Source organism: Dendrobium catenatum, unplaced genomic scaffold, assembly GCF_001605985.2.
Source record: "Dendrobium catenatum unplaced genomic scaffold, ASM160598v2 fragScaff_scaffold_1226, whole genome shotgun sequence".
Lineage (NCBI taxonomy): Eukaryota > Viridiplantae > Streptophyta > Magnoliopsida > Asparagales > Orchidaceae > Dendrobium > Dendrobium catenatum.
Genome location: NW_021319688.1, coordinates 580,037 through 605,796, shown reverse-complemented (window position 1 = coordinate 605,796; position 25,760 = coordinate 580,037). Strand labels below are relative to the sequence as shown.

At 31.1% G+C, this 25,760-nt stretch overlaps 1 protein-coding gene across 1 annotated transcript in view; it reads left to right on the top strand.

Moving 5' to 3' along the window:
• The window catches only part of LOC110101825 (proteasome subunit alpha type-5), a 34,565-nt gene extending 9,091 nt beyond the window's left edge, over positions 1-25,474 (top strand). Inside the window, exons 6-9 of the mRNA XM_020829888.2 lie at positions 7,488-7,546; positions 24,710-24,812; positions 24,928-24,993; positions 25,084-25,474. Coding sequence (XP_020685547.1) covers positions 7,488-7,546; positions 24,710-24,812; positions 24,928-24,993; positions 25,084-25,176 — 321 coding nt within the window. The 3' untranslated portion in view covers positions 25,177-25,474. The remainder of the gene's footprint in view (positions 1-7,487; positions 7,547-24,709; positions 24,813-24,927; positions 24,994-25,083) is intronic.
• The last annotated feature ends 286 nt before the right edge of the window (positions 25,475-25,760 follow it).

Here is a 25,760-nt window from a genome sequence, read left to right as displayed (position 1 = left end):
AATGAGGGGTGGGGGGGGGGGGGGGAATTGTTTCTCATCTTGAATTTGAATGACAATTTGAGATCTAGGGTTTCTTGCTTTGGGCTCTTGGCATTGCCGGAGATTGGAGAGTTGTTCTTCCTCTCGGTTTGAAGAACAAATTGTATCTTTTTTGCTATTTTATTCGCCTACTAGTAAAATACAAGCTCTTGCTTGAGTTTTCTCTCAGTTTTTCCGCGATCTCTCACTGTTTTCTTGTGCAAAACTGCTGTCCACTGCTGAAAACAGCAGTTTTCACCTTGTTCTATTTTAGATTTGGCTAGGAACTACTTGAAATCAAGTATTTCCTATCAGAAGACTTACCAGAACATATGGTATTAATGTTTTGTATTAACCAAAAAATCTAAAGAAAATGCATCATTAGATATGTATTTATTTTGTTATAGTTTCATTTTAGTTTATTTATTTGCACTTTGTTTAGCTTTTGCAAGCAGTCGACAGAGATGTGTTCGGTTGAAATCTTATTTACTTGTCGTTGTATCTCCATTGATCCATCATTTCATTCTTATGTTAATGATTATAATTTTATTTATTTATTCCTCCATACTCCCATTATAAGGCTTTACTAAGAACTAGGGAAACTTCATGGAATGCCGCCACACCAGTTGTTTCTAATTTTATTTTTTCTATTTAATGCTTTTGCTGAAGAAATTATTTTTTGTGAAATGTGTTTTGTAAGTGAAGATTAAATGGATGGTATTTAGAAACATGAAGGCTTTTGCTGAAGAAATTATTTTTTGTGATGTGTAGTTATATAGTATAGTGTAGTAATTTATAGAGTATAATGTAGTTATATAGTTTATAGTAGTAGTATATATTATATTGTAAAGAGTAGTAGTGTTATATTGAGTAGTAGAATTAGTATATATATATAGTATAGAGTAGTAGTAATATATAATAGTATATATAGTATAGAGCAGTATTATAGTATATTATATAGTTATATAGTATAAAATAGTAGTAGTATAGTGTAATATATATAATATAGTGTAGTTGTATAATATAGAGTAGTAGTAGTATATAATAGTATATATAGTATAGAGTAGTATTATAGTATATTATATAGTTATATAGTATAAAATAATAGTAGTATAGTGTAATATATATAATATAATGTAGTTATATAATATAGAGTAGTAGTAGTAGTATATATAGTATAATGTAGTTATATAGTATAGAGTATTAGTATATAGAGTATAGTGTAGTTAGATATAATATAATTTAGTTATATAGTATAGTGTAGTAGTAGTAGTATAATGTAGTATATATTGTATAGAGTTGTAATAGTATAAAGTAGTATATATAGTATAGTGTATATATAAGATATAATAGTATATATAGTATAGTGTAGTGTATATGTTATAGAGTAGTTGTATAGTGTAGTATATATAATACAATGTAGTTATATATTATAGAATAGTAATAATATAGTGTAGTTATATAGTATAGAGTAGTTACATAGTATAGAGTAGTAGTAATATAGTGTATATATAGAATAAAGTAGTTATATAGTATAAATTTGTTATATAACATAGAGTAGTAGTATAGTATAGTATATATATAGTATAGAGTAGTAGTAGTATAATATAATATATAGAGTATAGAGTAGTATTATAGTATAGTGTAGTTATATGGTATAATGTATAGTTATATAGTATAGAGTAGTAGTATAGTATATACTAGTAATGCTAATTTATATATAATATAGTATAGTGTAGTATATATAGTATAGAGTAGTAGTAGTATAATATAGTTTATGTAGTATAGTGTAGTTATATAATATAGAGTAGTATTATAGTATAGTGTAGTTATATAGCATAAAGTAGTAGTAATATAGTGTAGTATATATAGTATAGAGTTATAGTAGTATAGTGCATTGTATATAGTAAAGAGTAGTAGAAGTATAAAGTAGTATTATTGTATAATGTAGTCATATATTATAGTGTAGTTATGTAATATAAATTAGCAGTGGTATGATGTAGTAGTAGTATAAAGTAGTTTTATAGTATAGTGTAGTTATATTATATAGAGTACAAGTAGTATTGTGTAGTATATACAATATAGAGTAGTTATATTGTAGAGTAGTAGTAGTATAGTGTAGTTTATATAATATAGCTTATATATAGTATATGATTATATAGTTGTAGTAGTATTGAGTAGTATATATAGTGCAGAGTAATAGTAGTATAGAATAGTGTATAGTGTATAGTATATATATAAGATAGAGTAGTAGTAGTATAGAGTAGTTATATAGTATATGATAGTTGTAGTATAGTGTAGTATATATATAATATGGTGTAGCTATATAGTATATAGTAGTAGGTATAGTGTAGTATATATAGTATAGAGTAGCATTATTATATAGTGTAGTTATATAGTATAGAATTGTTGTAGTATAGTGTAGTATATATGATATAATGTTGTTATATAGTATAAAATAGTAACAATATAGTGTAGTTTATAGAGTATAGAGTATAGAGTAGTAGTAGTTTAGAGTAATATTATAGTATAATGTAGTTATATATAGTATAGAGTTGCAGTAATATATTGTACTATATATTGTTTAGTGTAGTTATATAGTAGTTGTAGTGTAGTGTATTATATAGAGTATAGACTAGTAGTAGAACAGTGTAGTATATGTAGTATAGTGTAGTAATATAGTGTAGTTATATAGTATAAAGTAATAGTAGTATAATGTAGTTATATAATATAGAGCAGTAGCATATAGAGTATATTAAATTTATATAGCATAGAGTAGTAGTATAGTATAGTATATATAGTATAGAATAGTAGTATAATATAATATATAGAGTATAGAGTAGTAATAGTATAGAGTAGTATTATAGTATAGTATAGTTATATGGTATAATGTAGTTATATAGTATAGATTAGTAGTATAGTATATATTATTAATGCTAGTATATATATAATATAGTATAGTGTAGTAGTAGTATAGTATAGTTTATATAGTATAATGTAGTTATATAATATAGAGTAGTATTATAGTATAGTGTAATTATATAGCATAAAGTATTAGTAATATAGTGTAGTATATATAGTATAGAGTTATAGTAGTATAGTGCATTATATATAGTAAGGAGTAGTAGTAGTATAAAATAGTATTATCGTATAATGTAGTCATATATTATAGTGTAGTTATGTAGTATAAATTAGCAGTAGTATGTTGTAGTAATTGTATAAAGTAGTATTATAGTATAATGTAGTTATATTATATAGAGTACAAGTAGTATTGTGTAGTATATACAATATAAAGTAGTTATATTGTAGAGTAGTAGTAGTATAGTGTAGTTTATATATAGTATAGGATTATATAGTTGTAGTAGTATTGAGTAGTATATATAGTGTAGAGTAATAGTAGTATAGTGTAGTTATATAGTATATGATAGTTGTAGTATAGTGTAGTATATATATAATATGGTGTAGCTATATAGTATAAAGTAGTAGGTATAGTGTAGTATATATAGTATAGAGTAGTATTATTGTATAGTGTAGTTATATAGTATAGAATTATTGTAGTATAGTGTAGTATATATGGTATAATGTAGTTATATAGTATAAAACAGTAATAGTATAGTGTAGTTTATAGAGTATAGAGTAGTAGTAGTTTAGAGTAATATTATTGTATAATGTAGTTATATATAATATAGAGTTGCAGTAGTATATTGTATTATATATAGTTTAGTGTAGTTATATAGTAGTTGTAGTGTAATGTATTATAGAGTATAGACTAGTAGTAGAACAGTGTAGTATATGTAGTATAGTGTAGTATATATAGTATAGAGTAGTAGTAATATAATGTAGTTATATATTATAAAGTAATAGCAATATAGTATAGTTATATAATATAGAGCAATAGCATATAGAGTATATTGTAGTTGCATATAATATAATGTAGTATATAGTATAGATTAGTAGTAATGTAGAGTGGTATTATTGTATAGTGTAGTCATATAATATAAAATAATAGTATATTGTAGTTTATATAGTATAGTGTAGTTATTTAGTATAGAATAGTAGTAACAGTAGTATATATATAATATAATATAGAGTAGTAGTAGTATTATTGTGTAGAAGAGTAGTAGTAGTATTATATATAGTTTAGTGTAGTTATATAGTATAGAGTAGTCGTAGTAGTATATATGATAGAGTGTAGTTATTTAGTATAGAGTAGTAGTAGTATGGTGTAATATATAAAGTATAGTGTAGTTATATTGTATAGAGTATTAGTAATATAGAGTAGTAGTAGTATAGTATAATATATAGAGTATTAAGTAGTAGTATAGAGTATTATTATAGTATAGTGTAGTATTATAGTATAGTGTTGTTATATAGTATAGTGTAGTTATATATATAAAGTTGTATTAGTATAGTGTAGTTATATAGTATAGAGTAATAGTAGCATAGAGTAGTATTATAGTGTAGTGTAGTTATATAATATAAAGTAGTAATCAAGCTCTCAACTTTTTAAAACAAGAGTATAAAGTAATAGTAGTATAGTGTTGTATATATATATATATATAGTTTTATAGTATAGAGTGGTGGTAGTATAGTGTAGTATATTTAATATAGAGTAATAGTAGTATAGTGTAGTATATAGAGTATAGTATAATTATATAGTATAGAATAGTAGTAGTATATATAGAATAGTGTTGTTATATGGTATATAATAGTAGTAGTATAGTGTAATATATATATAGTATAATGTAGTTATATAATATAGAGTTGTAGTAGTATTGTGTAGTGTAAATATAGTATATAGTAGATATATAGTATAAAGTAGTAGTATAGAGTAGTATTATAGTATAGTGTAGTTATATAGTAGAGAATAGTTGTATTATATATATTATAGAGTAGTATAAATAGTATTGAGTAGTAGTATAGAGTAGTATTATAATACTCTTTAGTTATATAGTATAGTGTATTTGTATTTAGCATAGAGTAGTAGTAGTATGTTTGTAGTTATATAGTATAGTGTATTTATATTTAGTATAGAGTAATAGTAGTATAATGTATATATATATATATATATATATATAGTATAGAGTAGTATTATAATATTTTGTAGTTATATAGTATAGTGTATTTATATTTAGTATAGAGTAATAGTAGTATAATGTAGTTATGTAGTATAGAGTAGTTGAAGTATAGTGTAGTTGAAGTATAGTGTAGTATATATAGTATAGTGTAGATATATAGTATAGAGTAGTAGTATAGGGTATTATATATAGGATAGAGTAGTATTATCATATAGTGTAGTATATATAGCATTGAATAATAGTAGTATAATGTTGTATATATGATATAATGTAGTTATATAATATAGAGTAGTAGTAGTATAGAGTAGTATTATATGGTGAGCCAATGATTGTTGAATCTACAACCCAAGCTCTTTGTGATCTTGCTCTACTGTTTGGTGAGGGTGATGATGAATCTATGGTTAGTATTCTGATAATATTGATTTTTTCTTTTAGTTATTTTTCTTTTTCTTATGCATGGAATTTCTCCTCTTCAAGGAAAAGAAGAGCCCACAAATATTTGCTTTCAGCCTGCTTGTATATATGAAACCCAAATCGCCTATGGCATCATAGTAATGGAAGGAGTTATGCTGGATATTCACATGTGTTTTTGTATCATGTTTCATAAATCGTCAAAGTTTTGCAATGTCAACAAATTGCAATGAAGTTTTAAGCCCTTTCTTGGTTAACTAAAATCTTGAAACTCTTGTTTTTTGATTGACCTGATCAAGCAATCTGAGGATGTTTGCAGCTTGTGAACTTTGATACATATGTGGTTACTTTAATATAATATGAGGCGTTTCAGAATATTTTTTCTTACATGATGTAAGATGCTAAAGCAAGTAACACCCGAAAGAGTAGTTGGCAGCATGAAACAATTCTTCTGTTAATGCCTGTAAGCTCAATTATGATTTGCAACTTGTCACATTTGATTAGTCTTTCGTAACCAACAAATTGAACAAATTGAATGCACAGACGCAAGGTTGCAATGCAGAACCCAAAACTAGGTTGATGGAAAAAATATAATTTTGAGAACCTTTGTAATAATCCTGTGTTTAGCCTGGATAAAACATTAATTAGTAACTTTATTTTGCTTTTCTTGTGAAAAAAGAAACATAGAAGAAAATATAAAATTTAAAAAAATTACGAATATAATATTAGAATTGCTTGAAAGCAATATCACCTTTTTAGCTACTTGTTTCTTTTTCTAATTGTTTTTTTCTTAATGCACATATGTACTAGAACGACAGTCAGACTTATGTTCACTTGGAAGTTGGAAGACTTTCCAGAACATATTGTATTAATGTTTTGTATTAACCAAAAAATCTAAAGAAAATGCATCATTAGATATGTATTTTTTTGTTATAGTTTCATTTTAGTTGATTTATTTGCACTTCGTTTAGTTTTTGCAAGCAGCTGATCAGAGATGTATTGGGTTGAAATCTTATTTGCTTGTCGTTGATCTCCATTGACCCATCATTTCATTCTTATGTTAATGATTTTAGTTTTATTGATTTATTCCTCCATACTCTCCATTGATATGTGTTTTGTAAGTGAAGATTAAAATGGATGGTTTTTAGATACACGAAGGCTCTCTCCAATGGTGTTTTATGCCGTTTATATTTTTTATAAAACCGAAAGTCTACCAGTCTATTTGTATTTAGTCAATTTTCAACCCAAATTCAATGACAAGATGAAAACACTGTTTCAATTTGATCACAAATTTCAACCCTATACAAGATTTCATTTTATGTTCCAGGCTTTTCTTTTTGCTATTGCTGTGCCCATGTTGCATCTACTTTGCAATTTATCAACTTCTTAATTTCTATCTTATTACCTAATACACAGCTATACTTGAGTAAGAAACATTGTTTTGACCACTTGGGACCTCTCGTCAAATTCCCTTTTAATTATTGCTAAACATTTTTCGTGGTTTCTTTAACAGGATAGAAGATCTAATCAAATTCTAGTAGTAATGTTTTGCGGAGATCAATAATGCCTTTCAATATGACCCTTGCTAATTTTTACCTCTTAATAAATCAGCATTTTGATGCTTAGGTGTTTCAGAAGTGTCCTGCAGGTCATATGCACTAGGTGCTTATCAAGGCTAAACTTGCTTTTCTTTATGTGTTTATTTTAAACCGGATTGCAAGAGTATTCATGTTTTTTTTTTAAAAATAAAATTTTCTGAAATTTGTGACTAGAATTGTATGCTTCTAAATCTCGCTTATTCAGGATATAATCACTGAAACTATTGCTTTCTAATTCAATAGTGTGCAGACACAAAAACATATGCATTATCATCCTTTCTTAGTGTTTATGTTGTTATATTGTTTATTATTGTTGCCGATTCTTTCAGAATTCAAGGAGCTTGAGGCTGTTATTTAAAATTAAATAACCTTTATTTTGCAGTCACGGCCTTTTGGAGTGTCACTTCTTATTGCAGGTCATGATGAGAATGGGCCTAGTTTGTAAGTACTTAAATATTTAAGTTCTTTTGCATTGAACAATGTTTATTTTTGTATCTTCTGTAATATAGGATATTAACTTTCATATTAAAATATTTATTTTATCATGAAATCAGAAAATGTGACTCACTTTTGTCACTTGTGTGAGTAGTTCAACTCTCAAGTGAATTTGAAGGCCCTATTTGTTGATTGTTTCTGGATTTTGCTGATTTGATTTGGTGCTTTGTGTGGTTATTTTATGTAGCTAATTTAGGCGCTTAGTTTCACCATTTATTAATTTATTCTTGACCCTCATTACTTGTCCCAAGCCCCTTCAATTTGCATGTTTATATTAAGTTGATATTCACTCATTGAACTTATGCCAAAATTGATAAATTTAATTCAAATATAAATTTTTCTATTGCGTGGCAGTATCTAGAAGTGACAATCCTTAAACTAACCCAAATGTGGTGAGAATAGGTAATTGTTTGCTAGGATAGTTCCTATAAGATACATGTCACGGTTTAACATGAGTGTCGGTGAAGTAGAAAATGGTTTGCTAGAATGCTATCCACAAGTGACAAACAATGACACCTAGTTTGATGTAAAGTAGAAAGAGTTGTTATGTATAAAATTAAATTTTGTTTTACTAAGTAGATTTTGGCACTTTAAAAGGGAAGATGAGTGAATTAGTTGATGGGATGATTAGATGAAAATTTAGTATCGCTTGTTTATTTTAAAAAATCAAATGTAAATTGACCCATGAGGATCTTAATAAAATTTGCAAGTTTAATCTTCAGAGGATACATCTACAAAAAAAAAAATTGAGGGTGGATTATAATAGCAAAAAATTGCAATTTAAAATTAAAAAAATAATGCAGGTAGCCATGACATTATAGGGAGAGAGAATTAAGTGGAGTGAATTAAGCAAGCTCTCCTAAATTTTTTGCTTAATATTCTACTCCTTATGCCAATGGGACAATCAATTTTTCATTGAGAGAATCAAGGAAATTTTTTATTTGTAAGGGATGATTATCCATAATTCAAACGTTTCATAGGATATTTAGGGCAAAGTTTGTAAAATTTGTGCATTTATTTGGATTGTGAATTGATATGAATTGTGTCCTTTTGTTCTATAAGTATGAGGTGTTAGAATGTAAAGTTCAAGTGGAAATAGTTGAATAATTGTTCTCCTAAATTCTCTTTGAGGTTTCAATCAAGGCTCTCTAGGATCCTATCTCTCATCTCCATTTTTATGCTGTACAAGGCTCAGTCCAAAGCATAGGCATGGTTTTTAAGCCATCATCGAGTCATCCCCTCTCTCCTCTTAGGAGATCAATTTAATTTCTTGAATTACATCATAGTATCCTTATTTTGCTTGATGAAGATATTTCTTATCGGTTCCACTTCTTTCACATCCCAATCCTAGATATGTTGATATATATATATATATAACTTAAAAAAAAAGTAGATACTCGATCAGATGACTACCATGATAGTTATTTATGAAAAGCTTGTTGCCAAGCTATTACCACTAGCACGCCATAATAAAAAAGGAGAGATAATAAAGGAAAATATCAAAGAGCACTTATTGATGAGGATGTGAACTAAAGAGGACTACGAAGTGTGTACCAGAGTGGATTATAGGATAAGTACCAACGAAAGTTGGGCTGAATAGACTTAACATGCTATTGAGATAGGTTTGATGAATTCTAAGGAGGGAATTAGGTTTTTTGAAAATACATTAAAGGAGGAGGAGAGGAGATTTTTTTTTCCTTTTTTATGTATCAATCCTTTTATTATGGTACAATTTATTACTTAATATTACACATACTTTTCACCTTTATTCAACATTGATCTCTTTATAATCAATCAAAACATGCCCGTTTTATTAAAAAGGTTGGCCATCTTGCAAATTAATTTTGCCAAAGAAACTAATGTTTGGTCATCATGCAAATTGGTTATGCCAAATAAACTTTTTTGATGGATTCTATCAAATGGAAGTATTATCAGGTGGGATGATCAATTCAAATGGACGAGCTATTTAGCTTGGATAATTTTTTTTTTCAACATAATTAATATCAACATCAATAGCAAGCGTTTATACTATTTCTAAGTTATCATTATTCTTTGATTAATTCCATTAATAGAAGCAAATGGCATAAACGAGGAGCCATGAACTAGTAGGCTCTTAAGAAAATTTGCATGGGTTACTTTCAACGGATAAATTTATAAATAAAAATTGAGGAATGATTAAAATTATAAATTTTGTAATTTAGGATTTCAAAAGAAGGATAAAGACAGAGTAAGTTGAGAGAATCAAGAAAATTATCTTGAAGGTACTACACAAAACTCTCCGCTTTATTTGAAGTGGTTGGTAACCTTTCATGGAGAAAATCAATGAGGTTTTCTATTGCAAGTGATGATTATCCATAATCTAAATTTTAGCATATTTAGGATAATGTTTCCTAATTTTTTGCTTTTTGTTGGATTGTGATAGATATGAATTGGATCTTATTTTTTTTATAAATATGAAGCCTTTAAGATCTAAAATTAAAGTGAAGGAATTGAACTCCCTTTGTTAATTTCCATCTCTTAGCAATCAAGATTTATACTTTATCATCTTCATTATCATGCCATCCAAGGCTCACACAAAGCATAGGGCACATGGTTCCAATTGGTGGGCTGCCCACTTATCTTCTCTCTCTCTTCTGAGTTGGATTATGATTTAATATTTTTTTATTCTCCCATAGAATTCTTATTTCCTGGAATTAAATATTTTATTCTGATTTGACAAGCCTAGTACACCCAAATCCTAGATCATAAAGGGCAAGACAAATCTAAAGATATTTTTGTTGAGGTTATAAGATTTTGTATGTTGGGAAGCTTAACAATCTAATTGGGATATGAATAATAGTGGATGTACAATTAAATGATAAAATATTTAGATGAATGGGTTAGTAATGAGATGTTTGTTATTTGTGATACGACAATTATTATTAAATTTTAGTGGTTAGTTTTATGCTTCCTAAGTTGTACTAGTAGATAGTTTAAAAAATCAAATTTTTTGTAAAAAGTGACAAACTATTACAACATATGTATGTTTGAAAAATATATGATAATTATTAGTGTTACTTAGTTGGACATACATATGAAAGATACAACAAGAACAAGAACAACAACAACAAGTCAACAACATCAAGCCTTTATTCACTTTGTGGGGTCGACTACATGAATCATTTTTTGATGCAGGCAAGTGGAGTCAAATATTTTGAGTTTTAATTTTGTTGAGTTTTTTTTATCTTCTACTAAAATAAGCTCATTAATGAGCTTCTTCTACTTATTTAGATCATAAATTGTCATCATTTGGTTCATTACCCCTTGCCTTTGTCTCTTTGGTTTCTTCTTGTGTCTCTTTGGTTTCTTCTTTGAGAATAAAAAGCTGGCTCTTGAGATTTCTCCTTGGCTGTTTTCCCGTTAGTCTCTTCCCCTTCCCCTTGTCTTCTCGGTTTTCTCTTGGTTGTTGCTGTTCTGGTGAATCTCTGCCCCGTTTCCTGTGCTGGCTCATCGGGACCCTTGCTGGCTGGGCTTCCCGTGGCTTTTGGTTGGGCTTCCCGTTGCTTATTCTCCCTGTTTTCTGTGCAGATTTTTGTGGGATGTTATGGTTTCTTTTGGCCTTTCATTTCCCCTTTTTTTTATTGGTTTGAATAAAGGTAAATGGCTGTTTGGTATCCCCCTTTCTTCTTATATATAGGGGCTGATTTGAGGCTTAAAAAAGGTTGGAAAAAAAATGCAATTTTTGGATAGCAAAACCTGAGGGTTTTTGAAAAAGCTTGATAGCTTATTCCACTTCTTCTTCTTCTACTTCTTGGGAAGGCTTGCGAGCTTCTCTGCTCTTCGTCTCGGCTTCTAATCTATTACTTCTATCCGCAAGTGACCACCCCACCTGTATCTTCTTCTCGATCCAAGAAAAGCAGTTTTAGGAAAGTCGTTGTATCTTTATTTTATCGTTTGTAAGCGTTAAAGGTTTGTAAGTCTTTTATATTATAAAGTGAAGTTTATTTTTGGTTTATTTGTTGTATTTTGTGTCCTTTTGGGTATTTTGTGTATTTTCTATTACCTAGGAAAGTATAGTTTGTGCTCGCAAAAATTTGGGAAGGGCTCGCAAAAGTATAGTTTTTTCTCCATTGTGTGTTGTTAAGAGTTAAATTCTTATTTAAATCTAATAAAAAAAGGTCATTTCTGATATTTTCTAAGTCTTTTTTGGTCTACTTCTATCTTTCTTAACATAAGTTAAATCTAACACATTTACTTCCCTAACCGGGTCATCGGAAGACTGCCGTTTTATGTTACCAAACCATTTAAGTCTACTCTCTCTAATCTATCTTCCACTGTAGCTACTTCAATCTTTTCACGTATATGCTTATTTCGTATTCTGCCTCTAAGAGTAAAGCCACTCATCCACCTGCGCATCCTCATCTCTGCAAGAGTTAACTTAACATTATACTTCTCTTTTAATGGCCAACATTCTGCACCATAAAGCATTGCAGGTCTAACCACCATCTTATAGAATATTCCCTTTAAGTTTGAGGACTTTTCTATCACACAACAAACCCGATGCATTCCTCAACTTCAACCATCCAACTTGAATTATACTAATAATATCCCCATCAATATGAACAATAGACCTATGATATTGATAATGTGTACTCTTATTAATGACTTGATCACCATTAATCACCCACGCCACATCCTATGCTCCATAACTCTCTCCTATAGTTTTAAAGTATGACACATTAACTTCCTCTATAATTCACACAATCTTGTGCATCACCTTTATTCTTAAAAATAGGAAACAACGCACTCATTCTCCACTCTTTTTAGTTTTTAAAATAATATTAACAAGTTTAGTAAGCATGAAATTCCTTCATCTCCTAAGCATTTCCACACCTCTATTGGAATATCATTAGATCCGACAGCTCTTCCACACTTCATTTTATTTAAAATCTCTCTAACTTTGGTTTTACTAATACGCCGATAAAAATATTTATTTTCATTTAGGGTGTTAAGGTCATTAAAGTCTAGGGGTGTCAAAATTTGACCCGACACAAACCGAAATTTTTTTTGTTCGGGTTAACCCGTTTGCTACACGGGTCGTGTTCGGGTTTGAAATTCCGACCCGTTTGAAAATCGTGTCGGGTTCGGGTTGACCCAACAACTCGAAATCAACCCGATTTTGATCCGTATGCCTAAGACGATAAGCCCTCAGTGTTTTGCAGTCCGCACTTCACCTTCGAAGTTCGACTCCGCCGGCAGCCGGGACGCTGGCACGACCACCGGTAGCCGGGACGCTGGCTCGAACACTTGCAGCCGGGACGCTGGCTCAACCACCGGCAGCCAGGACATTGGCTCGACCCCGCCGGCAGCCCTGCAGCTCGACCCCGCCAGCAGCCCTGCAGCTCGACCCCGCCGACAGACGACATTTTCCTTACACGCTAGAAAACCCCAAGCAACAATCCTATCCCACTAAAAAAGGGACGAGATCGACACTCGCTAGAGCTCTTCAAACTATAAGAAACCATCAAATTCCTTCAAATCAGCCCATCCCATGAGATATGTTGAAAAGTCCCACTAGAAACCTTTCTCTTCCCAAAACCTAAAAGATCATCAATAAATCAAAACGATTTAGCCTTCAGACTAGTAAACACCATTAAAAGAAAATCTAACAAGTGTCCAAACATTAAACAAAATAGCCAAAATGTTTGAAAGAAGCAAAGCATGCAAAAAACCAAAAACACGACAGCCATTTCCTGATGAACATCAAAGAAACCTGGTTGAAGATAGATTCTCTCCTCAGGGGAAGCAAATTGAAGAAATGAGTAGCGAAAGATTTGATTGGATAGTCAGCGGGAACAAAGAACTGAACGCATCAATTCCTTTGACCTTCCTTTCGATCGATTGATTGATAGAACCAAAACTCCCCCTCACACCGGCTCTCCTCTCTTCAAAAATTTCCCTCCTTTCAATGGAACCAACGCTCCCGCATTCGCACCTTGTTTCGCCCTTGCCCCTGACGGCTCAACCCGTTAACCGCTCAAGTACTCGACCGTTTTTTATTCAAACGGGTCTGCGATCGGGTCTGGGTTGAAATACCTGACCCGTTTACGAAAACGAACGGGTCGGGTCCGAGTTGACTCGTTTACACCTAGGTCAACTTGGGTTCGGGTTGACCCGTACCCGACCTATTCACCCGAATTGACACCCCTATTAAAGTCAATCTTATTCTCATAATCTTCATCTAAAAGTTTAGAAAAATATCACATCCACTTTTGTTGAATATTCTTTTCTAATAAAAGCACTTTTTGATCTTCATCCTTAATACACTTCACTTGAACTAAATCTTTACTGCTCTTATCTCTTTGTTTGGCTAACTTATGCATATATCTTTCATCCTCCTTAATTTCTAATATAGATATAAATCATTAAAAGGTAAAATCTTTGCATCGCATGTTGCTTTCTTAGACTCCTTACGAGTTTTTTTATATATTTTTCAATTATCAGAAATTTTACTTCTAAATCAATTTTTATAATAAATCTTCTTATTTTTTATCTTTTCTTGCACATTTTGATTCCTCTACAAACTATTTATACTATTAGGAGTTTTCCCTTTGATATTACACGCATATCTTTTGTAATATTTTTAATATCACTAGCTTTGTTTTCTCACATAGCATTGTTTTTATCATGCACAGACAAAATCTTAAGATTTAGAATCTTACTCTCAAAAATATCTTTGTTACTATTCTTTAAAACCCTATGTAATATTAGAATAACGTTTTACTTTATTTTTTATTTTTTTCCTTTCATCATAAAGTTCAAAACTAATAAGCTATGTTGGGTACATATAACTTTTACTTGGAATAACTTTACAATCTTTGCAATTTTAAACAATCTATTTTTCTTATAAGAAAATAATCAATCCGAGTTTTACTATATCTATTCTTATGTGTGATGAGACGCTTATCTTTTTTCTTAACAAATGTATTAACAATTATAAAATTTTAACCTAAAGAAAAGTTTAATATAGTCTTACCACCTTCATTAGTCGCTCTAAACCCATAACCAAGAATGTTTTTAATATCATCTACCTCTCTGCGAAAATGTCCATTTAAATCTCCTATAATAATTTTTTTTTTCTTCAAGAAGTATCTTTGTATTAATTCTTCTAAGTCATTCTAAAAATTTAATTTTGAATTTATATCCGAACCTACTTAAAGAGCATAAACAATTATAATATTAATAATCTTAGCATCAATATCAACATCAATCTTTAAAGCTATAATTCTATCTTCAATTTTATTAATTTTTATTACATTATCTTTTCAACTCTTATTTGTAATCACTCATATATCATTTTTAGTATAACTTTTATCATAATATTATAGTTGAAATCCTAAACTATTAATAAAAAAAAATTCCTAAACTATTAATCTCCTTAGCATTCTCTCCAACCCATTTATTTTCTTGAATGCATATAATATTTATCTTCCTATCAATTATAATATATATTAATTTCATTAATTTGTCTGTAAGGGAACATATATTTCAAGTTCATATCCTAATCTTTATTTAATGGATTAGTTTCTTTGCCCACATCATGGAGACATCCGTCCATGATGTGGGAACCTTTGCCTTTTAAATACTGCACCCGGGCGCTAGTGCAGCGGCATTTGCATACTTGTTGCTGTATTCAGGCCATATGATATGCCGATTTCAGGGAACGCCCTAGCATTAACACAATGTATTAAAGGATTCATGTCATAATTATTCGACAAGTTTTGTGTTGATTGTCGACTACGTAACGCAATCATTAACTTTTCTCATCCATGACTTGGGACCTGACAATGACATTAATATGAATGAAAGATAAAATGATTTAAATGAATGGATTAGTAATAAGGTGATTGTTATTAGTGATATTGGTGATTATTATTAAATTGTAATTGGTAGTGTTATGCTTCCCCACATGGTGGGATAAAGGCTTGATGTTGTTGTTGGTAGTGTTATGCTTCATAAGTTGTACTGGTAGATAGTTTTAAAACCCAATTTTGTGCAAAAAGTGATGAACTAGTATGCTTGAAAAATAAAAGATAATTATTAGTGTTACTTAATTGGACATATTGGTTCTAGTTGGCTGAAAATTGAAAGAAACTATATTTTATTTTGTTGCAGCATATGATCTTGCGATAGTGAATGCATACTTCAAGAAATGAGGGGTGCCCTTAATAATATGAAGCAATCATATTACAAATAGACTTTTTTTTTGGATTGCAAAATTATATGGTGATTTCAAATAAAACTTAGAATAGGAATTATTGATACCTATTTTAGAAGTATTAAGAAAATGACCCTAAAAAATAATTGCCTAGAAGATTGTCATAGAAGTTTCATGGAAGCTTATAGTAAAATCAACGTAAGCAAGGAGACTTGGTGTTTTAAGTAAGGAGGTACAACAGGTTTTATAAAGAAAATGGAAGTTATTTTTAAAAAGTAGCAATGTTAAGTGCAATGGAGACGTATAATTATTATAATGAAGTTAAGATCTAGGAAAGAGTGTGGCAGATGATGGATTTTTCTTAATTCTAGCTGTGACCTACATCCTTGCTATTGCCATTACTTGTGTTGTGGTTTGTTGTGTGACTTGCGAGCGTGTTGTTAATATGACTTCTAATTGTGGAATTTGGGTGATGTAGCTTGCTATGGAGGATTGCAGCTTTCTTGTGTTTCTTTTTTATTGAGTTTCCTTCAGTTCCTACAGTTGCAATTTCCTATGATGGTTATCTCTGTAGGATTTCAAGTGACCCTTATCATTTCAAGATAAGCTTGCTAACCCCATCTTTTGATTTTATAAATTGAACAAACTTGTGATTTTACATGAGGTTGCTCGAGGCTTGTAAAAGGATTAAATGATACTAATGTCAATTGCTTCAATATTTTAGAGAAGGGAGCTCCATTTCTTCGGTCGATTGATGACCATAAAATTGGATGAATTATGATATTGGAGAGCAAGTCTTGCAACCCCAGGTTCAACCAAATCCATTCTATTGGCAATTATTGCAAATTAGAGATTGGAGTATCACTATTAATTTTTTTTATTGAAGCACTCAGATTATTGTGTTAATGAACCATAATATATCAGATCTGAAAATTTTGAGTTTGATCATATGTGAAATTTCGCTGATAGTCGATGCTTTAATAATCTTGAAATGACGCAGAATGAGAATCCTTTTGTTGTTTCTCCTCGCCATCTTGAAGTAAAATATTTTGTAGTTCTGACAGGATGTTAGTGTAATAATTAGGATGTTGTGATAAAAGCATGAATCTCTTTATTGTATACCATGTGATTGGGTATTGTGATTAAAGGGTTAGACTCTCTTGAGTATACTTTCTAATTTGGGACTAGATACTAAGCTATTTTATGTTAAGATGTAGCCTGCATTTTCCACTTCATGATGGGTGCAATCAATTCCATATCTCATAACCAAAGGAATCATATTAGAGTCTGGTTTCTTTTGCTAGATCATAATTAGAGAGCCTTGTAACCATGTCTTCTATTCCTGTCATACTACTATCCTCTACAACCTAATGTAGCTCGCATTCCCTACTTGATGATCGGTGCACATGCCAGATCATAATCAGAGAGAATCATATAATAAGCCAACATTTCCATACCCATAACTGCCTACATACAATCTATCTTTCCTTCCTGATGTTGGGTGTTATTATTGTAAAATCATAATCAGAAAGAAAAATTTGTAGCCTCTATTTCTTCCCTCAATCAGCTAAATACAATGTCTTTCTTTCTTGGTGATGGTTGCAATCAATGCCAACCCTTAACGGGAGGGGGCCGGACAATTATGGCTACTTATCTCAGTTTAATATCTGTTTTGTTATATGCAATGGCATTGGATGAATAAACCAGAAAAGTAGTTAACTCTAGTTGATGGACACTAGATGATTAGTCAAAAAGGCTATAATAACGATTAAGAAACATAATTAAAACGTTAATTTCAAGCAAACACTTAGCGGTAAGTAAAATGAGAATTTAATTCAGTGTATTCAATGCCAATGGACGAATTAATTAAAGAGCAATAGCCAACTCCAATTGAATACCAACTAAAAGATTAACCTTCAATACTATAATAAGGGTATAATTATTGAAGCACAACAATAGTCTTTATATTCAACAATTACTTCAGCCATCTGCTAAATTCAAATGGCAAACTAAAATTCAGTTTTTAAATAAGACTACACTAAAACGTGAATGTAACATTTGTCCAATACTAGTTGTGCAAAACTAGATATCAAATATAGAATCTTCACTATCATACAGTTGGCCTTGAGAAATAAGAAGCTTATGGGAAAACCTTTTGCTGATTCAAAATTACATTAAAGCAATTCAAATGGTGTAATAAGTAACTTTATTAAGAATAAAATTAAATTAAATGAAGTGCAAATTTATAAAAGAATTTAACTAATATTTAGATCAACTCAGTTCTATAATCTAATTCACAATCCATAATTCTAACAGGTAACTCCTATCTCTGAAGCATAAATTGCTATACCATGTTACCAAATTTAACTAGAAACTAATCTCCGTTCAAAAAGAATACTAGCCATACTAGTGATGAGGAAATTCGTGTGCTCCCATTTGCGTTATATCATGTTTACTTTTACTGCCTCTTGATTTCCTGGACTGTAGCAACCTACCATCTATGGCTTTGCTTCATCCACTTTTTCACACTCGGGACTGTTGCAACTTGCTTTATATGGCCGTGCTCTGTTTGGTCTTTAACAATCAATGAACCTGATAGGAAGTGCTTGTAGAAATTTAGGAAAATCCTTGGCTGAAATCTGATTTCAATAATTTTAGAAAACCAACGATAAGAAAACCAACAATAGAATGCAGAAAAACATTTTTTTATTGAATGTTTTATGAAAGAAAAGACAAGAAACAAGTGGATCCGACTCTCCCAAATCTCTAGTTGTCGGCTAGAGCACAAACACCCTAAGAACAATCTAATTTCAGCAAACAACTCATAGTCCTAAACCTAGGAAAACTCCATACTTAAAGCAAACAATAAACATCAAATACCCAAACAACCCTGCCCCAATTCCCTCTTATTTCCTTAATTATTTCCCTCCCAAATCAGCCCTTAAATCAATCTCTCAAATCCGCTTTCTTTAATTATGAAATATTTTCTAATTAATCACCTCTAAATCAGCTCCTAAATCAGCTCCCAAATATGCTCTTTAATTAGGAAACAACTCCTAATTAATCCCCTTTGATTAAGATAAGAACCTTTCTAAATAGCTCTCTCTTGATCAAGAAATTTTTTAATTCCCTCCCAATCGAATCGACCGGTCCATCAATACTCCCCTCCCAAAGTGCCACATTGTCCTCAAGGTGGAACAAAGGCTACTAAAACACTTGACTAATAGCACTGGACTGACATTGGGTCGAATGATCCCTGCCTTCAACATCTCCCATATCATTCCCTTAATCTCATCATTCTGGATTTGGGGATAATGGAATGGACGAACATTGATAGGTGAGACTACTTCCTTCAAAATGATAGCATGCTCGTTTTTTTTTTTTAATATATCATATTATTTGATTTTGAAAGGTTTAAATGTGCTATATCAAAATTATGTGACATTAATTTTTTTGTAGAGGTGTTTCAAGTGAAATTAAACTTACATAAATATAAACTTAAAGAGCAATATCTATCATTAGAGAATATAAGCATCTTATGAATGAATAATTTAAACATTGTAAAGAAAATGAATGTGGCTTGTATGAAATATGAATATTATTGTTGGTTTAGTATTCCTCTAAATTGTTTTGCTATCATCATTTACTTAATTAAAGGGCTTAGTTGAAAGATTATGAAGGAATTACTTAACAATCATCAGAAATCCTAAGTGCTGTTTTATTGAGATATTTGGATATTGAGGCATAATATGAATGTTATGTTAGGACTTCCATGCCTGTAATTAAAGCTATAAAAAGAAGTTATTACCTTCTCTCAAACATTATATCAAAATAACTAGAACTGGGATTCAAAATGAATGTCATTTAATGGATTTCAAAGGGATGAGATTTTGATTAACTTGCACAACCAATTGAATGAGTTTCAATTAAAAAAATGGCTAAATGATTAATAAAATAAATTGAAGTCCCTATAGAGAAATCATTCTCTTCTCCTTCAACAGTGTCAAACATACCATCACAGAAAAATATTGTAGTAGAATTAATTTGATTCTATTGAAGATATTATAATGTCTGAATACTCTTTTGAACTTGTATTGGACACAAAAAAGATCTATAATTGCAACTAGAGTTTATGTCTAATTGTGTTGAATATGAATCTATGCTTATGTTAGAATTTGTTCTTGAAATCGAGCCTATACTTGAGCAAGAATTATAACTTGAATTTTAAGTTGAATTTGATATCTCGTTTGAAGATAGATCTCAACTAGAAAATGAGCGCTTAATTGATATTGAACCTAAATTGCAATTAGAACCTAAATATAATCTTGAGGATGAACCTAGACTTCCCATAGGAACTATTGAATATAAAGCTAATTTTTATTGGACATTAAATCTATTCCTAAATAAATCATGCACGTTATAGTTGATGAGTCTAATGACCAAATCAATAAAGTGAATCTTGACTTTGAAAGTAAATGATTCATGCCTATTTAAGATAATAAATCAATTGAACATATTGATTTAACTTTTGATGAAAATTTTAACAAAGTTAATTCTACCAAATAAGTTGAAATTTTCTTTATTTTTGGTTCTTGATTCCTTGATTTCCAAACTTATAGAGAGTGACTTTTGGGGAAAAAAAATTCCATTTACAACAATATTATAAGCAATAGTCATTGATAATCACATTAAAGAAAACATGAAATTTAACTTTTCATCAATCTGAACAACTCTAAAAGTGTATACTTAAATCATACTAGTATTTAGGTCACTTGGATTAGCTTTTTCTTTTTTAAGGAGCTTTTTTGTCTTAGAAAGCATTTCATATTTGTGTGGCTTGTATGCTTCAGTTTTCTTTATTATCTCAATTTATAATATTATGTTATGAATCATTATTATTAGGGCTATAAATGAATCGAGCGTTCGACCGCTACTAGTAGCTTGGCTTGTTTTAGCTTGTTCGTGTTCGTCTGATTAAGTAATCAAATAAGCTTGAACAAATATGTGCTTGACTCGTTTATTTTCATTAACAATATTATTAAAGCTGGTGAACATGCTCAGTAATAAGCTCTATAAGAAGCTCGATTCATATTCGATAAGAGATCACAAACAAGCACGTTAAGACACTCGATTAGTGTTTGATATGGGATCAATTAAGTTTAATATAAATATTTTATATTTGTATTAATTTAATAATATAATAATAAATAATTGATAAATTTTAAAAGTAATTAAATATTATAGTATCTATTAATTAATCTATCACATAACAAGCCCGATGCATTCCTCCACTTCAACCATCCAACTTGAATTCTGCTGATAATATCCCATAAATTACAACTATTTAGTAATTAGGAAATATGTAAAGAGGCCCATAAAGAGTCTAAGAAAGCAATATGCGAGGCAAATTTTTTAGCTTTTAATGATTTTATATAATATATTAGATGCTAAGGAGGGCGAAAGATATATGTATAAGTTAGCCAAACATAGAGATAAGAGTAGTAAGGATTTAGTTTATGTGAAATGTATTAAGGATGAAGATCAAAAAGTGCTTTTATTAGAAGAGCATATTCAACAAAGGTGTATGAGATATTTTTATAAATTGTTCAATGAAGATTATGCGAATGCGATTGACTTTAGTGACCTTAGCTTCCTAAATGAAAATAAAGATTTTTGTTTTTATCAGCGTATCTATAAAACCGAAGTTAGAGAAACTTTAAAGAAAGTAAAGTGTGGAAAAGCTGTTGGACCTGATGATATTCTAATTGAGGCGTGGAATGCTTAGGAGATGAAGGAATTTCTTGGCTTACTAAACTTTTTAATATTATTTTGAAGACTAAAAAGATGCCAGATGAGTGGAGAATGAGTGTGTTGATTCCTATTTTTAAGAATCAAGGTGATGCACAAGATTGTGCGAATTATAGATGAATTAAATTAATGTGTCATACTTTAAAATAATGGGGGAGAGTTATGGAGCATAGGTTGCAGCGTGATACTAAATGTTTCTCAAAATCAATTTGGATTCATGTCAGATTATGGAAGCTTTTCATTTATTGAGAGGTTTGATGGAGAAGTATAAAGAGAATGAGGATCTACATATGATTTTTATTGATTTAGAGAAATCATATGATAAAGTTTCAAAAGAAGTGCTATGGAGAGCTCTACATAAGAAATGATTAATAATGCTTATATTCAAGTTATTAAGAATATGTTCTCACTAGACATTTGCAAGAGGTTGTATCCTGGTGTATGTTTTTTGTTGATGATATTCTTCTTGTTGATAAGACTAGAGAGGGAGTTGAAGGTAAACTTGAATTATGGAGGTCAACCTTAGAGTCTAAAGGCTTTCGTTTGAGTAGATTTAAAACTGAATATGTGGAGTGCAATTTTAGTAATAATAGTTATTGTGAGGGGATTGTGACTTTGGGTGATTTAGTTATTAATAAGAGTACATGTTTTTGATATCTTGGGTCTATTGTTTAGATTGATGGTAAAATATATGGAGATATTATTAGTAGAATTCAAGTTGGATGGTTGAAGTGGAGGAATGTATTGGGCTTGTTGTGTGATAGAGAACCCCCCCCCCCCCCCCAAACTTAAGGGAAATTTCTATAAGAAGGTGGTTAGACCTATAATGCTTTATGGTGCAGAATTTTGGTCATTAAAAGAGAAGCATAATATTATGTTAAGTGTTGCAAATATGAGGATGCTCAGGTGGATGAGTGGCTTTATCCTTAAGAGATAAGATATGAAATGAGCATATACATGAAAAGGTTGGAGTAGCTCCAATGGAAGATAATATTAGAGAGAGTCGCCTTAGATGGTTGGTTTGGTCACATAAAACAGCGGCCTTCCGATGACCCGATTAGGAAAATAGATGTATTAGATTTGACTTATGTTAAGAAAGGTAGAGGTAGACCTAAAAAGACTTGGTTAGAAAATATTAGGAGTGACCTCTTTGTTGAAGTTGAAATACTCATTTTCTTCACAAACGGAAGTCATGCTTACAAAATTGTTACCTCAACGAAGCTCCTAAAACAAAGGGGCGAAATGTTTGGTTAAAGAATTGGTGTTCTATTTTTATGCTGCTCATTTTATTGTTAGGAGCTTTGAGGGAATGTTTCCCATTCAAAATCATGAGAATGAACAATAAATACTCCAAAGTGGCCACATAGATTGCTTCCGCCACATGCGTCTATATTACAAACTTAAGAGATGGCGGAAGCATACCTGTTAATGGCGAATGGCGCACCATGGCGCAAAGGTCCATTTGGAGCCATGGCGCATAGCGCACGGCGCGGCGCGCGCTATTTTGAACATGGCGCAAGCTATATAAAAATTATAAAATAATAAGCATGAATATGAAATATTATTAAAAATGAAAGACAATATATCATAATAATAAAATACAACCATAACATATATAAGTTCGACTAAGTAACATTCAAATATCTCATAATTCAAATATTACAATCTTTTTTTTAAAAGATCAAATAAGAATTTAATCTACTCTTCTTGAGAATCATCATCATCAGCAAATGTTAAAAAAGCTTCATTATCTTCTTCAACATTGTCTCCTACTTCATAATCCTCTTCATCACCCTCGATACCACTACTTCATAATCCTATAAGAACTGAATCTGACTTTTTATGATCACCTAAAACCAAACAAATTTTGATAAAAGAAACATAATATTGTCCAAGAAACATAATATGGGGGCTGCCGGGGGTCCAAGGGAGCGCTGCCCCCTGACAAGGGGTTTGCCCCCGGAACAAAATTTATTTGTAAGAGAAATTTTGAAGTTCGTTTGTATGGAAATTAGGGAGCGGTACCGAGCATGTACCTAGTTGTACTAAGCTATACTGAGTGGTACAAAGCATGTAACTAGCGGTACCGAGCATGTACCGAGTGGTACCGAGCATTTACATAGCGGTACCGAGCATTTACATAGCGGTACCGAGCGGTATCATGCATATACTTAGCAATACCGAGCGTGTACCTAGTTGTACCGAGCTGTTACGAGTGGTACAAACCATGTACCGAGCGGTACCGAGCATGTACCGAGCGTGTACCTAGTTGTACCAAGCTGTACCGAGCGGTACAGAGCATGTAACTAGCGGTACCGAGCGGTATAAAAAATATTCATAAGTATACAAAAATTTAAAAATAATTTGGCGCGCTATTTTGCGCCGTGCGCAATGCGCCATGGCTCACATGTGGCGCAAATAGCGCGCGCTATTTTAAACACATGCGCCTCGCCATGAACATGGCGCCGTAGGTGCGCCGCGCCGCACCGTGCGCCATGGCGCGCGCTATTTTGCGCCATTGACAGCTATGGGCGGAAGGATTAAAATATTAAGGATTTGAAAAATTGAGGGACTTAATCGGACGCCTAAAAATTTGTGGGACTATATGACTCTAAATGGACACCTTTAAAACTTTGGGACTTAAATGGACATATGCTATCTGTCTAAGGATTACATTGATCATTTACTCTATTGGACCCTTAAGGATTTATTAGTAGCCTTTATTTATAACATTTGTGGTGCTTTATTATATATTGACATTGATTATGTCCTTGTCCTCCTGACCCATAGATTGTCACCACTTCTCTTTTTAGAATACTCTCAACATATATTACTTCTAAATATTGCTCGAAGTACAAAAAAAGATATTATATATCTTATTTTACACCGTTTATCATCATTTATCATTCTTCCATGTCGAGCCATGTTCAGTTGATGTATAATGCCCGACCTTTGTATGCTAAACTTGCTAAACATGCCTTGGGGGGGCTAATGCTTGGTAACGGAAAAGAAAATCTCATTTTCATTTGTATTCAAAGCCTACTATTGTATGTACATGTCTGTACGATACCTGTTTATTTTATATTGTATTTCTGGGTATGTAGGTACTACACGGATCCTTCTGGTACATTTTGGCAATGCAGTGCAAAAGCTATAGGCTCTGGTTCTGAAGGAGCTGACAGCTCCTTGCAGGAGCAATATAACAAGGCAAGTTATAATGTTCTAGCAACTCTGTTATTTTTCTTAGCATTTGTTATTTTTAGAACTGTCTGAAGTTGAATCACTTGGGCTACTACGCCCTTTCAAAATGACATTTGTGCAGGAAATGACTCTCGAGGAAGCTGAAACAGTTGCTCTTTCCATCCTAAAGCAAGTCATGGAGGAAAAGGTAAAGATTGGCTCTAAGATTCATTTTCCATCCTGCTTAGTGATTCCTTGCTCAACCATATTGATATGTTATGAATGCTTCTATGTTTAGGTGACTCCAAACAACGTTGACATTGCTAAGGTTGCTCCGACTTACCACCTTTACTCTCCATCTGAGGTTGAAGCTGTTATCAATCGCCTCTAGAGGTGTAACTGCTACTTCTGAAATTATGCTTTCTTCCCCTAAACAACTTGAATGTAACGGCTTGGTGTGTAGACGTTCTTTGAACTTAATATATTGTTTAAGGAGTCTTTTTCTCTTCTGTAGCTCTATCTATTTATCTCCCTAGCACAAAAACGTTAAGCAACTTCATTGTTTAGTTGTGATTGCTTTGCAATGATAGGGAACTTAACCCTAGTTTATATTAATCCATTTTGTCATTTTAAACGTTTGATTTGGGCAATTTAATTTATAGGACAAGGAATGGACATAATTATGTGAATTTTGTTTAGTATACATTTTAAATTTTTTGATTTTGTTGACTATTGTTTTTCCGACTTCTTACCACCCCATGGCATAGCGAGTAGCTTGCAGGTTTAGAACAACCAAACATTGCTGTGGTTTATTTCCAAACAACTTTGAGCACAAATGAGCTTTCTAGATAGCCTAATAAAAGAATTATATTCCTGCCAAAGCCTTATTATTAATAGCCATTGCACCTAGTTTATTTTGAGCAACTGAATTGAAAACCTCTGAAATATTTTGCTTTAAGTTGGCCCTGCTATAGA